Here is a 17,531-nt window from a genome sequence, read left to right as displayed (position 1 = left end):
ATCGGCCGTCTCTTGAGGCTTTAAGACTGGTGTTGCATCCAGTTCAATGAAATAAGGCGTGTTATTTCCCCATTGGCATTACGGTTCGTTAAAGTAGAGAAATAACTGCTAATTAGCAGTAATTAGCACCAGTCAATGTGCAAGGTGTTTTCATTATTGGTACCCGATTGTTCTATAAAAGAATGTCATTCTGTGCTTCAGCTACATTTCGGACGGAAACATTCAGACGCGGTGGACTCTCAACAATGTGTGATCGGTGAAGAGTTTTACCCAGTAGGTGCAAAAGAAATTTGCTATCTGGGCTTTGTCATAACTGTATGAGTATATTTACTGGCTATTTACAACTTTTATAACATTTAGGAATTGGGAACATTCGGAACAGAACTGTAAATACTAACAGTCTGGGTTAACAATGCTTGATGAGAGGACTATTTGTTACACAGTGATTATAATCGTCGGTATCCCGGGTAAGTACCTTTCTGTTACTTATGCAGAAACAGAGCCCTCACGCTGTTCTCAGCTACTGCTGATGTGATTTTAATCGGTGCTTACAGGGTCATTAATAATATTTAAAATACTCCTGGACAGTCTACAAATGTGACATCCTTAGAGAGATGTGATCCAAACGTGATCAAACGGGACCGACTCAGATGGACATGTCGGTCGGCATGGAGATATTGGACCGAAGGGCGCGTTTCTGTGCTCTATAATTCCTGGACTCTACTCATCGCTGCTGCATCTGTGATCGTCAGGAGATAATGTGAGCATGTGTTACTTACTGTAAAGCACTTTATGCTGCGGTCAGGTTTTCAAACAAACCGCATAAACACAGCTATTCTTTACTTCCACTAATAAATTCCAGCAGAGATGAAGGATGGATGTTATTTCAAGCGAACAAATCATGGCTGTATTTCTACGCAAAATGCGTTTGATTTCTTTATTCTTATTTTTGGTCTTTTTTGTTTCATTGTAGTTAACCTTGTGGCAATCATCATTCTCAGCCGAGGAAAATGCGGTCTCTCCAAATGTGTTACGCGCTACCTGGTGGCGATGGCTGCGGCGGATCTAATGGTGGTGATGATCGAAGTCCTGTTCTACCGGATGGGTGAAGCGTACAGACTTTACCGAGTCCTGGACAACGCTCCGTTCTGCCTTGTCCACTACGTCATGTGTCACGTGGCCGTTGATTGCTCCGTCTGGGTCACTGTCGCCTTCACTTTCGATCGCTTTGTGGCCATTTGTTCGGCTAAATTTAAAACGAAATACTACATCCCCAAAATCGCGGGTTTGGTGATTGGCGCTGTATTTGTCGGTCTTTGTTTAAAAAACATCCCATTTTACTTTTTTTGAAGGGTAACTGGGTCTGTTTCGGTAGACCCGCGCTTCCTTTCACGGAAGGGTTTGAATGGTTTTATTGGGTGGACCGTCTGTTGAATCCGCTACTTCCTTTCTTCCTCATTTTGACCCTCAATGCTCTGACCGTCAGACAGATACTGGCGGCGAGCAGAGTCCGCAGGGGACTGAAGGGACGGGGAAATTGCGGGAAACAGCGAGATCCGGAGATGGAGAGTCGGAGACAATCCATCATTCTGCTCTTCAGCCTGTCGGCGAGTTTCCTTCTCTGTTGGGCGACAAGCACTCAGGTCTTCATTCTCATGCGATGCCTCTACACAGACCTGGAAATGTCTATTCGGCTTTTTCAGGCACAGTTTTGGGGTTCTGTGATTCAGAATTTCAGCAGTTGCACAAATACATTTATTTACGGAGTGACCCAGACAAAATTCAGAGAGCAGTTGAAAGTTGTTCTATTCTACCCCGCTATTTTAGTTTGGAAACATTTTAGAAGTCTATACCGGTCAGTTGAAAGAGTGAAATAATTTTCGCATTTCAACAAATATAAATTGAACTTCCTGAAAACGTTGCTATTCCCAGCAGTTTTGCCTTCCCGTCATTTCAAAAAAAAAAAAAAAAATAAAATAATACAGATTAGATTGCTTGGATATTTCCCTTCTGTAAAATGTATTTTACCTCGCGCATTATATCACTGTAATATCCGGTATTGAAAACAAAGAGATCTAGTCTGGAAATGTGCATTATCCAAACCTTTGGAGTGACCCTGCCGTGTTTGTCATCTCGACATCCGTTCTCTTTCCATCTTGTTCGGCGTTTTCCATTTATTTAATGTTCCAGTTTGCCTAATATACCAGCATGTAACCGGGAGATTTATTGCTCTTTTCTCTGTCTGGCTGAACCTTTCCAGTTTCAGCAAACGTCGAAGCCCACAATATAATTGAATCGATTCACTGAACGGCTAATTCTGCTGCTGTAGTCTCATGATCTACTGGAACTTATTTTGATTCCACGTCACATCCCGTCAGTTTCTCAAGTCTTCAACACCTGTTCTTTGATTTTATACTGCAAATCTCGAGTCAAAAACGTCATTCCCCAATCTTTTTTTCTGAACTGTATTTTCCTTGACAAGTTATTCAAATATTTCTGTATGCTCGTCTGTGACGCGAAGTTCACATTGTACAGTATTTCCAAAAGCTCGATGCCTCTCTCTCACTCGATCACAATCACTCTGGTCACTCTCGGTCACGCTGCATGTGTTATCAGGCTATCGTGAAAAGAGCGTGACGCGTCTGGAAATCCGGACGTCTGTCCTTGTTCTCGGAAAACATTGACTGCCGTTATATTAAAATAAGCAAGAACAGTACAGATTGTCTAATAATTAGTACTACACACGATTTATTATAAATTACGATAATTACACATTGCACATTTAGACGGAAAAAAACGTGAAGAATTTTGCTCCTCTTTTTACGAAGGATGTCAGAAATATAGCCAATTCAATTCAGTTATTTTTTCTTAAGTCTATCTACGCAGTATTAACACAAAATAAAAGTGACGTGCTGACAGTGAACTATGCCCACTTAAACGGACAATTCAATTCCATTCCAAATCACTTTACACAAACGTCCCAATCACTAGAGCGACATATTATGATCGAGTCCCAACGTTTAAATTGCCCGTTCGTCTAATTCGGAATTTCTGGAAACATACTGTGCAATCCAGAATTGCCACCTCACTTTAAAAACATTGAATTAGTAACCAGTCGTTCCCAATTACTTGAATACCAAAATTCTCTCGAAATTCCTCAATATGTTGTGTCACTTTGCTTCACGTTGCTCTCTCCAACAACAAGGTTGCAGAAAGATTAGGTTAGCAGTCATTTCCGTTTAGTTATCACTACGAGAATATTTATAACTTGACGTGCAGCAAAATCCGGAATTCACTTCTAATTTCATGTGCAATCAGTGCTTGATTATTGCTTTAAAATTCAGACAGATTAATTTGCTTTCAGACAGATCTACCTTACGGAAGCCCAGCGACATCTCTCAGACACCTTCTCTTACTTACTCCTCCAACGGGACCCCAACACGGAGCACCAGGCCATTGTCTCCATACCATTACTGACCTTATTAGCTCTGGGGATCAACTTCCACTGTAACACCCTCATAATTTCCGCACCCGGCGACTCCCGTTTCTACCTCGTACCCAATAGCCTCAAACATGCCTGTTACAGCTTGTTCCGCCCCACTGAACTCACATCTGTATAACCTGACTCAGTTTCATCCCTTCCTATACACATCCATGACAGCTCTCACGCTTTGGATCTTTTCAATGTCTTCAGGTGCCCTGGCCCATGTCCAGTCCCTATACACATTATCCCTCACCAGGATGTTCCCAAAGCTCCCCCATTTCTATCTGGACACCAAACCCAACGACTTCCATTCCACCATCACTTTCCTCCGTCTGGCGGAGCGTGTCCTCACTCTCAATAATTTCTCCTTTAGATCCTCCCACTTCCTGCAAACAAAAGGTGTGGCCATGAGCACTCGCATGGGTCCGAGCTATGCCGGCCTTTTCGTCCGCTCCGTGGAGGCGCTGGTCAATAAATTCAAACGGATATACCAAACACCAGAGAGTCTGCAGATGCTGGACATCCAAAGCAACGCACACAAAATGCCAGAGAAGCTAAGCAGGCCAGGCAGCATCTGTGGAAAAGAGTAAACAGTCATTTGTTTCGGGCTGAGACCCTTCATCGGTACAGGAAAGGGAGGGGAGAAGTCAGATTAAAAAGCTGTGGGAGGGGAGGAAATAGTTAAGGTGGCAGCTGATAGATGTAACCGGGAGAGAGGGAGGGGTGAAATAACGAGCTGGGAAGTTGATTGGTGAAAGAAATAAATGTCTGGAGAAGGAACAATCTGAATCGAGCAGAGAGAAGTCCATGGAAAAAAGGGACGTGGGGTGGGTAGGGGAGAGCACCAGAGGGTGGGGATGATCAGGTAAGAAGAGAAGTTGTGAAACGGAGACATGAATGCGGAATTCAGAGTTTGTCGGGGTGGGGGTGGGCAATGACCAGATGTTAGAGAAATCGATGTTCATGCCATAATATTGGAGGCTACCCTGACGGAATACAAGGTGTCAGTGCTCGAACCTGTGTGTCGCCGCCTTGGCAGTAGAGGAGGCCACGGACTTGCGTGTCAGAATGGGAATGGGAAGTGGAATTGAAATGGGAGCCCACCGCTTTTCGTGGCAGGTGTTCGACGAGGGGGAGAGGCCTTCCGATCCACGCTGGGTATCACTGATATGTAGGAGCTCTCAACGGCCGGATACAGTAGATGACCCCAACAAACTCGCAGGTGAAGTGTCACCACACCTAGAAGGACTGTTTGGGGCCCTGAGGGAGGAGGTGTAAGGGCAGATGCTGCGCTTGTTCCAGGTGCAATGATAAGCGCCAGGAGAAAGATCAGTGGGGAGGGTCAAGGGAGTCACATAGGGAGTCATCCCTGCAGAAAGCAGAAACGGTCGGGGTCTATATGAGAATGGGTAGATGTTCTTGATAGTGGGATCACATCGGCAGTGGTAGAAGTTACGTGCAATTAAGTGCTGAATGCGGCTTGTGGTGTGGTAAGTGAGGACAAGAGGAACTCTATCCGTGATGGGGCGGTGGGAGAGTGGTGTAAGGGCAGATGTGCGGGAAATGGGAGAGATGTGGGTGAGGCAGCGTTAATGTTGGAGGAGAGGAAGCCCCCTTCTTTGAAGAAGGAGGACACCTCAGTTGCTCTGGAATGAAAAGCCTCAACCTGACAGCAGATACAGCGGGGACGGAGGAGCTGAAAGAAGGGGTGGTATTCTGTACAAATGACAGGGTGGAAAGAGGTACCGTCCGGACTGCTGTGAGTCTGTAGGTTTGTTAAATATACCAGTGGATAGACTGTCTCCGGAGATGGAGTCAGAGATGAAGAAAGAGAAGAGAGGTGTCGAAAGTGAATTTGAGGGCAGGGTGGGAGTTGGAGCCAAAGTTGAATAAATCGACGAGGTCAGCAGGAGTGCAGGAAGCAGCAACAATGCAATCGTCGATGTAGCGTTGGGTGATTTGGGGAACATTGCTGCTGTAGGCTTTCTACAAGAACTGGTGACTTATCCAAATTGATGCTTTCCAAAAGCTCCAGCACATCCCCTTCCTTAATACCTACTGCTCAGTCTATTCAGTCCACTGTAAGTTATCACTATAATCGCCAAGATCATTTTTCTGCAGTGTATACTGAAGCAAAATATCCATTAAGTGCCTCTGCTATTTCCTCCGGTTCCATGCACTGTTTTCCACTGTCACACTTGATTGGTCCTATTCTCTCACTCCTTAACCTCTTGCTCTTAACATACTTCTAGAATGTCTTGGGGTTTTCCTTAATCCTGTCCGCCAAGGCCTTCTCACGGTCCCTTCTGGCTCTCCTAATTTCTTTCTTGAGCTCCTTCCTGCTAGCCTTATAATCTTCTAGCTCTCTGTCATTAACTAGCTTTTTCAACCTTTTGTAAGTTCTTTTCTTCTTGACGAGATTTAAAACAACCTTTGTACACTTCTTCGGCTTCTCTGCTGCAGGACGAGTCATAACAGCTTTTCCAGTCAAACCTGGGTCTGAGGTTTCTTACCGGTGGAAATATTCCCAGGAATATTCTCGGCTACATGACGGAGACGTCCACGTCCATCCTAACTTGATAAGAAAAGAATTGGGAGCCACAGTCCAGCTGTGCCTGGCTCTGCTCCAATATCTTCCTGCTTCGACATCTGGGCTTTGAGTGTCCGATGTCCCTCACTCCTCACTCGCAGGAGGAGTTAACGGAGGAGTTAAGCTGTCCGATGCAAAAACTACAGTATGTACAGAAATAAATTAAGTTTATAGTGCAGGATGAAAGAGAAAAATACAGAGGAAGATTTTAACACTGATCGATCTCCATTCAAAAATCTGATTGCGATGGGAAGAAGCTGCTCCTGAAACGCTGAGAATGTGCCGTCGGGCCCCTGTACCCGCTAGGCGAGGGAGGGGGTGATGTGCCGTCGGGCCCCTGTACCCGCTAGGCGAGGGAGGGGGTGATGTGCCGTCGGGCCCCTGTACCCGCTAGCGAGGGAGGGGGTGATGTGCCGCCGGGCCCCTGTACCCTCTAGGCGAGGGGGGGTGTGAGGATGTCGTCGCGCCCCTGTGCTCTCCTGGCAAGGGAGGGGATGGGGTTGCCGTCGGGCCCCTGTACCCGCTAGGCGAGGGAGGGGGTGATTTGTCGTCGCGCCCCTGTACCCTCTAGGTGAGGGAGGGGGTGGGGATGTCGTCGCGCCCCTGTGCTCTCCTGGCAAGGGAGGGGATGGGATTGTCATCGGGCCCCTGTACCAGCTAGGTTAGGGAGGGGATGGTGTGTCGTCGGGACCCTGTGCACTCCAGGCGAGGGAGAGGGGTGGGGGGAGTGGGGTGAGCTCTTTACTGACGGATACGGCTTTTTGAGGCATCGTCTTTTGAAGGTGTCTTGCGGGTTCGGGAGTCTGGTGTCTCTGATACAGCCTTCCGAGTCCACGTCTTTCAGCAGACTATTCTCATCCTGTGCAGTGGCCCCTCCATAGCGGACGGTGATGTTTTCAGTTAGAATGCTCTCCACGGATCGAAATGTGCGAAAGTTTGTCATGGTCCGGATCGGGGTTCCTTTTAATTTAACTTGTTTATGTTATGATCCGGACCGTTAATTCCCTGTTTTCCAGTGTCCCTCGACTTTGGTGATTAGAGACAATTAACGCTCAGCTGAACCGGTAGTTAATAGCCTCCAGGTTTCAGCCGTTCGGTGCGGGAGCGCCTGTAAAGTCACGGCGTGCCAATGTCATCTGGCTGGAGCAAGGCTTGTCTCGGCCCAAAGCGATTGTCAGTAATTCGCCTTTCCTCACAGGAGCAATCCTGTCCAGTTACCTCGCCGAAGCGAGCCTGCAAAGTTTCCTCATCAAGGTGGGTCCGTCAGTTATCCCGCCGGGGAGAATCACGAGCCGCTGTCTACTGTTCCCGGGCCGAGTCGAGAGCTCGGCACTACCCGGAGGTTCCAAGCACCAGGACCTGGCCCCGGCGGCGTCCCAGCACCACGTCCACGTCCTGGCCCCGGCGGCGTCCCAGCACCACGTCCACGTCCTGGCCCCGGCGGCGTCCCAGCACCACGTCCACGTCCTGGCCCCGGCGGCGTCCCAGCACCACGTCCACGTCCTGGCCCCGGCGGCGTCCCAGCACCACGTCCACGTCCTGGCCCCGGCGGCGTCCCAGCACCACGTCCACGTCCTGGCCCCGGCGGCCCGCGATTCTTGTCCTACCCCTCTGTCTGAATCCCTTCTCTGCCTCTCTCGCCTCTAGCCCTCGTCTGCAGCCCCCGCCTGCACTTCGATCTAGTTCCATCACCGGAGATAGATAGGTACTGTCTGGTGTCCATTCGTGTTGGTCTTGTCTTGTCTTGTCCTCGCCTCCGTGGGGTAAGTCAAGCCGTCTTGCCATTGTCCCGCGGAGGGTCATGAGTCCCGGCCCTATGTCCTGTACCCAAGGAGGGGTCCCGGCGCTCTGTTCTGTGTGCGAGTCCTGGCCCTATGTCCTGTACCCAAGGAGAGGTCCCGACTCTGTAATCTGTGTATGTGTCCATGGTTCTATGTACCTGCTCTCCCGAGACCGAGGCTCTGTGTTCCTATGTTCCTCCTCTCCCTAGCCCATATCATGCCCATGCCTGGTTCTGGGGTCCGAGCCCGAGGCAAGACCCAGGTACTGGGTCCTTGACCACTCTCGGGACCGGAGTCCATACCCTAGCCTCTTCATGTCTCATCTAGTTCTGGGAGCCGATTCCGAGTCCTAGCCCAGACCCTTGGTCCCGGCCTAGTCATTGTCCTCAGTCCTTGTCCAGTTCGCTACTCCTACTCCTGCCTAGCTGTCCTGCTATCGAACAATAAACTAAATCTTAGTAACCTCACAAGATGTGTCTTGCATTTGGGTCCACCCTTGCTCCCAATGGCCGCCCATTGTGATAGAGTCTTCGGTGACATATCAGTTCCCCTCAAACTCTAAATGAACTATGGCCGCAGTCGTGCTCTCTTTGAGATTGCATCAATATATTTGGGCCCGGGATAGATCCTGAAAGAGGTTAACACCAATGAAATTGAAACTGCTCACTCTTTCCACTTCTGGTCCGTCAACGAGGGGACTGTTGGATGGTCCCTCGACCTCCCGTTCCTGAGCACAGAGGCTGAGGGGAGATCTGGCAGAAGGTGATAGAGTTATCAGAGGCCTAGAAGGTGAATTGTTGTGGCCAAGATAGAAATATCAAGTGCGTGATGGTCGGTATATAACGTGAAAGGAGAGTAGCTTAGAGAAGATGCACGGGACAAGTTTTTTTTTTCACAGATGATGGAGGGTGCCTGCAAAATCCGTCAAGTGTGGCATTCGGTAATACATTGCTGTTTATAAAGTTGTTGGCTTAGCCCATGAGCATGCAGTGAATGGATGGAGATGGATTATGTACAGTCAACAGAGTTTAGTCTCATTCGGTATCTTGTTGAGCGCAGAAGTAATGAGACAAAGGGCTTGTTCCTGTACTCCACTATCTCCACGATCCCAACATGTCCAGGTATTGTATTCACATTGTAATATGAGTCCATTCATCACATTCTGTCCATTCACCCCCATTGATCTCGTTCTTCTGCACTGATGGGTGTAATATAGGACCCTGCATCCTGTAGCACAGGAGCAACACTTCCTGTCCCTGACGAGGGGAACACTCCCAGCTGTGCAGTGACGTAATCAGTGACGTCACACTCTCAGGATTCTTCGGTCAAGCGCGTGCTGCGGTGTGTAGCTCTGGATGATCCCAAATGTGAAACTTGAGCTTCCCTCGCATTCCCACTCAAACTCTTTTATTTTCCTTATTTTAATTCAATATCACAGAGATTGTTTTGCCAAACCATAGAAATTTACGGATCAGGTGTTGTTCGATTGGCTGTATTTGGTTCAGCAACGAATGGCATGCAGAATGATGACGGGCCGAATGGTCTGTTTACGATATGACTCTATTACACAGGATGTACTGCTCCGTACAACCGTCATCATTCATCGGTGCACTGTCTCCCTCACAATTTTAACATAAACCACATGCAGGAGACTCTTGTTCTAAAAATAGCTCAGGGAATACAGAATCTGTATTTTTTCATAAACCAACTGCAGGAGATTCTTTTTCTAAAAATAGCTCAGCGAATGCAGAATCTATTTTACGAGCATTTATCTACTTTAAGAGTATTGAAGAATTTATTTTAATCTATTTTAAGATCATTTTATGAGCATTAATCTATTTTAAGAATATTTACTGAATTTGAGGAACAGCGGGAAGGAACGAGGAAAATACACCCGCTCACATTGAATCAGAGGCTCACAGATACAGGACTGAGACCACACGCGTAATGCTCGAGCATAGACTGACAAATAAAGAATAATCCTCAAAATCTCACGCTGCAGCAGAGACTGGCATATAGAGAATGAAATACATGCTCTCACACTGAACCAGAGAGTGACACACACTCTCAATCTGAACCTGGAACTGATGTCTACAACATGAACCCCGCACTCTCACATTGCACCAGAGACAGGTGGCTACAAAATGAACGACCCTTCAAAAGTATACCGGCGACAATCAAGTAGAAATTTAAACCAACACTCTCATATTATCCGACTGAATGTCTCCCCTTGGTTGATTGTCTCTACACTGCTGTCGTTCTCTCTCTCAAATTCATTTCATGTGAAATGCATATAAACTCTCTCTTCATTTTCAGCTTGAAGCCTGCTGCATAATAACTACTTTGCTCTCCGGCAGACTGAGCAATTACGCTATATTCTCCCAACTCACGATTCATTTTCTTCCTCTAGTTTCTGCAACTGCGGCTGTTTAAATATCTCTTCTGTTCCTTCTGTCCCTTTATCAATGATACGATTGGTCATAAAGTACCCTGTTTTACGGGTTCAGTGAGGGAAGAGAAAGGAACGGACGGAGAAATAGGCAAATAATTTAATACTTGCACTGGCATTTATTTGTCTGAGCGCGTGTGTGTGTGTGTGAAAGAGAGAGACTGTGTGTGTGTGTGTGTGCGCTCCATTTGTGGCGCCGTACCTCATTTACACTTGGGGCAACCGTGAACACGAATTGTCAATGAGAAAGAACCCAGCTGACTATGCCAATAACAGTTAAATACCAATTTCAGGAGAACTTCTATTTTGCCCAAAGTATTTCCAATCAGCACGTTCACCTGCTTCCTTGTGAAGAAAACTGTCCTCTCTATTGAAAATAGTATTTATTACGTACAGCCTGCTGTGAACTCACTGCTAAACATTATGTAATTAATAAGTTGTGAATTGAATTGTTTAATCAAGAAATTGACAAGAATATTAACGGAATACTCAGTCTACTTGTATTCAGGCCGCAAAGTGCATTTTTATTGACAAGTACTTTATCGGGAGAAGGCTGGAGAATGAGGCTGAGAAGGAAATGGATCTGCCATAATGAAATGCGCAATGGGCTGAAAGGCCTAATTCTCCTATGTCTTTAAGGTAGAAATATTCAAAAGTTAATGCATCATGTTTGATCTTTAAAGCATCATTTGTCTAGCAGAATACTATTTTAACAGTGGAGTTAATGTGATCTCAGACTCGTCTGGGAGGTTAATTAGGAAAATTCATTCGCTAGGTATACATGGAGAGGTGGTAAATTGGATTAGACATTGGCTCGATGGAAGAAGCCAGAGAGTGGTGGTAGAGAATTGCTTCTCTGAGTGGAGGCCTGTGACTAGTGGTGTGCCACAGGGATCAGTGCTGGGTCCATTGTTATTTGTCATCTATATCAATGATCTGGATGATAATGTGGTAAATTGGATCAGCAAAGTTGCTGATGATACAAACATTGGAGGTGTAGTAGATAGTGAGGAAGTTTTTCAGAGCCTGCAGAGGGACTTGGACGAGCTGGAAAAATGGGCTGAAAAATGGCAGATGGAGTTTAATACAGACAAGTTCCCTAAAAGTGGGGTCACAGGTAGATAGGGTCGTAAAGAGAGCTTTTGGTACATTGACCTTTATTAATCAAAGTATTGAGTATAAGAGTTGGAATGTTATGATGAGGTCGTATAAGGCATTGGTGAGGCCGAATCTGGAGTATTCTGTTCAGTTTTGGTCACCAAATTACAGGAAGGATATAAATAAGGTTGAAAGAGTGCAGAGAAGGTTTACAAGGATGTTGCCGGGACTTGAGAAACTCAGTTGCAGAGAAAGGTTGAATAGGTTAGGACTTTATTCCCTGGAGCGTAGAAGAATGAGGGGAGATTTGATAGAGGTATATAAAATTATGATGGGTATAGATAGAATGAATGCAAGCAGACTTTTTCCACTGAGGCAAGGGGAGAAAAAAAAACAGGAGATGGGTTAAGAGTGAGGGGGGAAGAGTTTAAAGGGAATATTAGTGGGGGGGGGGGCTTCACACAGAGTGGTGGGAGTATGGAATCAGCTGCCAGACGAGGTGGTAAGTGCGGGTTCTTTTTTTTAACATTTAAGAATAAATTGGACAGATACATGGATGGGAGGTGTATGGGGGGATATAGTCCATATGCAGGTCAGTGGGACTAGGCAGAAAATGGATCGGCACAGCCAAGAAGGGCCAAAAGGCCTGTTTCTGTGCTGTAGTTTTTTCTATGGTTTCTATGGTTTGTGACTACTAGGTGAATGCGCCACTTATTGAAGCTAAATTCCACAGTTTGGCAATCTGTCTGATATGTTTGGGAATGGCCTTTTGTTCTCATTTAGAGGCGTGTTGTCCATTATTGGCGACCATTTGATGCAAGGCTGTTTCGTCTAAGAATAAGTCAGAGCAAGTTAGGTTTTAATTCTTTGGAGTGTAAAAGGTTGAGGGGGGGGACTTGATAGAGGTGCTTAAAAATTATGAGGAGGATGGATAGAGTTGACGTGGATAGGCGTTTTCCATTGAGAGTGGGGGAGATTCAAACAAGAGGACATGAGTTGAGAGTTAAAGGGCAAGAGTTTAGGGGTAACACGAGGGGGAACTTCTTTACTCACAGTGGTAGCGTGTGGAACGAGCTTCCAGCAGAAGTGGTTGAGGCAGGTTCGATATTGTCATTTAAAGTTAAATTGGATAAATATATGGACAGGAAAGGAATGGAGGGTTATTGGCTGAGTGCACGTCGCTGGCACTGGGTGAGAGTAAGAGTTCAGCACGGACTAGAAGGGCCGAGGTGTGTGTGTGTGTGTGTGTGTACACACCTCGGCCCTTCTAGTCCGTGTGTGTGTGTGTGTGTGTATGTATGTATGAGTGTGTGTATATATGTATATATATAATATATGTATCTTTCAGAACAGGAGCCTTCGTCTCTCCACAAATGTCGCTGTATACCAAGCGGTCTGTGTCACCACCCTCCTTTATAGCCGTGAAGCTTGGGTAATCTACAGCCGTCACATCAAGTCCTTGGAGCGCTTCCACATAAGCTGCCTCCAGCGCATCCTGGGGATTACCTGGCGTGAGCGGGTGCCTCACACTGAAATACTTGTAAAGACCAACTGCAGGAGTATAGAGGCCCTGATCACCCAGCGTCAGCTGCAGTGGCTGGGGTACGTGATAAGGATGCCCCCATGTCGGCCACCCCGCAGAGTGTTATACGGCCAGCGACATCATGTCGACGCTCAGCTGGAGGGCCGAAGAAACGCTATAAGGATCAGATGAAGAATTCTTTAAGGAAGTGCAAGATCAGTCCCGAGGACCTGGAGGATGTTGCTGCTGACCGTAACACGTGGCGACAGCTGTTATTGGACGGGGTTGGTATTCTGGAGATGGAATGAACAACCAGAAGACAGCCGAAGTGAGCCAGGAGAAATGCAGCCATGATTGGCACAACTACCACATATACACGTCCCACCTGCAATAGAGCTTGTGGGTCCAGGATAGGACTGTATAGTCATCAAAGATCTCACCGTTAATGGAGTGAACGTCGTCATCGGATTTCGATGGACAACCGAAGAAGAAGTGTATGTGTCTGAGTATGTCTAGGTGAATATAATGGTTTGTAATATGACCTTATTTGATGATGTGACCTTACCTGGCGGTCCTGCATTTATATCTACGAGGGTACCTCGTAGGGAATGACACGGAGTCGGGTATTTTTTTTATGATAAAGCAGCAGATGAAGACCTCTGTGTACCGAGTGGAATCTATACTTGGCAGAAAATATTCTGTTAAATCATGCCGGTATTTACACCAGAGACAAACGTGTTGCTAGTTGCTCTCGTAACCCATAGGTCTTATATTCCTACGGCTAATTGAACGCCGAAGTATTTCAGCATCCAACTGTTCCGCTGGTAGATTCAACAGAGAAAACAGTTTAAGAGATGGGGGTGGGGGGTGGAGCGGAACATGGACAGCTCTGGACTTCAAAGTATAGGAAATAAACAGAATCATGGAAAAGCTGATCAAAATGTCGTGAACATCGTTGTCCTCCAGGTCTGATAATGTCTGTGTCTGTGTACACAGCGGGTATGCTTCATATCTGAGAGCACATAGTGGGACAGGATGGGATGGGTTAGCTGTTGAGTAAAAATAAAATGAAAGTCTGCAGGAGGAGACTGGGAGGGGTTTTCATGTGTCCCGGGATCCAGAGCACACTGAAGGGAAAGCGGATCTATTTGTAGATGAAACAACAGGCATGACAGTGAGAAGTCCAGAAAATGCTGGAAACATCGATTCCGGAATGCTTGTGGAAAGAAAACCACAGTGAAAGTTTCAGGTGGGAAGATGGAAACAGTCGTGACCGCTGCCAATACAACTGTGGGATGTTGTAAACAGAGATCCTCATTGCTCACTTATTGGTCTCATTACACATTCTGGTCGAATTACACAGAGGGATCTGAATGCGGTAATGTCAATGATATTGACGTGATCGTGTTACACGTCCGCAACATTTACACCTGAGACACTGCCGGTGATGTAAAGAGGTGGGACCTGGTCACTGGAGATTGATCCCCGGTATAAATCAGAGCCTGTTGCAGTACGTCAGCCCAGAGTGTCTTGCCGAGCTGTGGAATTCAGAGTAATAGCGTTCACTGCCTCACTCAAATGGGATATCCAGTAATCTTACGGATTGAAGACATTTACTACCCCGTTATTTCAGCCGTTGGAATTCCCGGTAAGCCGCTGTCACGCCTACAAACGGCAGGAACTGAGAGTTAATTCGGATGTTCTGAAGTGTTTCTCTCGCTATTTGTTTCCACAGACACCTGCCCAGATCCCGCATTTCAGTCATGGGCGGAAGGCGATGACAGTATTAATCCCATTGCTTTCGTAGCTGGCAGCGCTCCATATTGGAGCCGAGATGCTTCCTGTGACTGAAATCCTCTCCGCTGTCTCGATGTCATGGAATAATTGTAAATTGTACAGGAGGACACCGGGCTACACTGCATTCGTGGGAGCCGGCCGACCTTCTGTTCTGTCCGTCAGTGAATTGCGTGACTGGGTGATGCAAGAACCTGAATGGCTTATTTATTTTAGAAATGTGATCAGAGGGAACTGCCGGTATGGATTTCATTTCATTCCTGTGCTGCTCAGAGCCAGTGATGCTGGTATTTAATGCCCATCCCTTACTGCGGCCGAGGGTGCATTTAGACAGCTGTCATCTCGGCGGTGTGGGACTTCACCCAGATATAACCCATTTACAAAACTCGCAACAAGTTCTCTGTCACCCCGATATTGCACATGTCAGTGGCTTCATATGTTCTTGGTCCGGTTTCCACCATTTGTAGCAGAAAAAAAAACACAATATCAAGTCTAATACTGTTATAATTTTGCTCTATTGCCATGACAGGTCAGTAATTTCTCTGCTTCTTTCCCTCTCTTGCAGTTAACCTGGTGGCGATTGTTATCCTGTCCCGAGGAAAGTGCGATCTCTCCAAATGTATCACTCGCTACCTTCTGGGAATGGCAACGGCCGATCTCCTGGTCGTTATCTCTGACCCTCTGCTGAAGTGGACTGTTTACATATACTTTTGGTCTTCCTTCCTCTATTGGACTCCCGTTTGTAGGGTTGTTCGTTGTCTGCTTTTAGCAAGCACCGGGGTCTCTGTCTGGCTGACAGTCGCGTTCACCTTTGACAGATTTGTGGCCATTTGTTGTGAAAAGCTGAAAACGAAATATTGTACTGAACGAACGGCGGCTGTGGTTATCGGGACAGTGAGTGTTCTGGGCTGTTCAGAAAGTATCCCTTTCTACTTTACATTAGATCCGTTGATGACAATTGATGGAGTTTTCTATGGGTGTGTGACCAAAGAGAGCTTCTATATGTCCCCCTCGTGGTCCGCACTTCAGATTATTCATCGCATTTTAATACCTTGTCTGCCGTTTATTCTGATTTTATTGTTCAATGCTCTGACAGTTAGACGGATTGTTTCCGCCAGTAAAGTCCGGATGGGGCTCCGGGGCCGCAGCAACGGAAAGAAAGACAAGGACCCGGAGATGGAGAACCGCAGGAAATCGGTCGTTTTACTATTCAGTATAACCGGTAGTTTTATATTCCTATGGTTAACGCGGCTGGTATTTGATATCTACGTAGAGATTGCAAACATCTCTCGTTACACGGACACGGATCCGATTTATATCGCAGACTCCACGGCGACGATGCCGCAGATCCTCAGCTCCTGCAGCAACACTTGTATTTACGCCGTGACTCAGAGCAAGTTCAGACAGCAGCTGAAGAACGCGGTGATATACCCATTGAAACTGTTACCCAAATGCATTAAATCATAGAGCGACTTGTTGGTTTCTGCAGGAGATTTAAGTCAAACACCATGTTTCCACCATAAGCTGTCCACTTGCCGATATGAAGGACCACGGGTAACAACTGAGCGCTCTGAAATACGCCTGCATTTTGTGGTGATATATGTCACTGGCTGTTTACCCCGTACACGTGAAATGTGTCCTTCATCAGATATGAAATAAGTAAGGATCGCCTCAGCTGTAATTCACCCCGATGGAAGGTCTATCGTCAGGTCCCGCCAGTTTTATTTTAATCATCTCCATTACATCTGACAGCGTTTATTTAGGAAGAATCCGCTCCCTTTTGTCCATTCTCTCCGTTGTTTCTGATTTATCCTGTTTAGTAATGTTGGCGGTGTTTTACTCACAATATCTCTCACGTTGTCATCGCTTACTCCTTCTCCTACACCGGTGAGGGGAACGTTGAAACGTTATCAGACTGCAACATAGCGGAGGGTGGGGGGGTGGGGGGGTGGTGTGTGTGTCTCTCTCTCTCTCTCTCTGTGTCTCTGTCTCGACCTGCTCCCATGTTGTCCCTGCATATCTCCGGCTTCATCTCTGTTCACATCCCAAGGCCTCGTCACAGTCTGCTTCTTTCCTTCCCCGGCCGTTCATTGTTTCTCTCTGACTACACCTTCTGTCTGGTACTGAACAAAATAAATCTCATTGCAGGAACATATATTTATATTGATAATAAGCGTACACTGAAATTTAATGAACTTCCAGAGCAAGAAGAAGAAGTTATTTGTGCTTTTTTTTCTCTCTCTCGAACGAACTGGAAGGTTTATCGATGTCTGAAAAATAAAAGAGTGACACTGGAAATCCGAATTAAAATTGCTTTAAAAGATGTTGTACCGCTTTCTGACGGAACGTTACTCACTCTGTTGCATTTCCAGTTCCGTGATGCTGATGTCTTCCCTGCCACCGATCAGCGTTATACAACACCGGTGATCCTCCTCGCCCGGGGCTGACGGAAGTAAGAGATGTCACGGCCAATATCTTTTCGAGCGCACGATAGATCAATGCACTTCGCGTCAGTTATTACCAACTCAAAGCTTATCATAAATAATATTTCCAATGATACGTAAGGATTATGTCCCATTTCCGGCTTCATTCTAGTCTTGGCCAATTTAACTCCCAATCAGATTGAGTGGCTTAAAGACTACAACATAATTGCCTGGCCAGATTAAATGATAAAACCAGAGCATTCCGGAGCTGGTAATGAACTGGGGTCAGTTTTGTCTCTTGTCTGCAGCGCAGGTTCTTATGTTGTTGACTGTTGTCCGAGTCTAATCGCAAATATGAGAACATGTGCAGAAGCTGGAAAGCAAAATAAT

At 46.4% G+C, this 17,531-nt stretch overlaps 1 protein-coding gene across 1 annotated transcript; it reads left to right on the top strand.

The window, feature by feature from the left end:
* The first annotated feature begins 412 nt into the window (after nt 1–412).
* Nucleotides 413–16,185, top strand: LOC140207848 (probable G-protein coupled receptor 139). Its single transcript, XM_072276401.1, has 4 exons — nt 413–467; nt 974–1,285; nt 15,284–15,460; nt 15,815–16,185. The coding sequence occupies exons 1-4, from the start codon at nt 413–415 to the stop codon at nt 16,183–16,185; spliced, it is 915 nt and encodes a 304-aa protein (XP_072132502.1).
* Nucleotides 16,186–17,531: the final 1,346 nt, after the last annotated feature.

The sequence above is a fragment of the Mobula birostris genome, chromosome 13 (genome assembly GCF_030028105.1).
Source record: "Mobula birostris isolate sMobBir1 chromosome 13, sMobBir1.hap1, whole genome shotgun sequence".
Lineage (NCBI taxonomy): Eukaryota > Metazoa > Chordata > Chondrichthyes > Myliobatiformes > Myliobatidae > Mobula > Mobula birostris.
The sequence above is the reverse complement of the archived record's forward strand: the minus strand, read 5'-3'. Positions and strand labels throughout refer to the sequence as shown.

Excerpts from the sequence above, each read along its gene's own strand:
- LOC140207848 (XM_072276401.1), top strand. The coding sequence starts at position 413 with ATGCTTGATGAGAGGACTATTTGTTACACAGTGATTATAATCGTCGGT. Across the intron at positions 468-973 it reads TATAATCGTCGGTATCCCGG|TTAACCTTGTGGCAATCATC; the intron begins GTAAGTACCTTT and ends GTTTCATTGTAG. Across the intron at positions 1,286-15,283 it reads CTACATCCCCAAAATCGCGG|TTAACCTGGTGGCGATTGTT; the intron begins GTTTGGTGATTG and ends CCTCTCTTGCAG.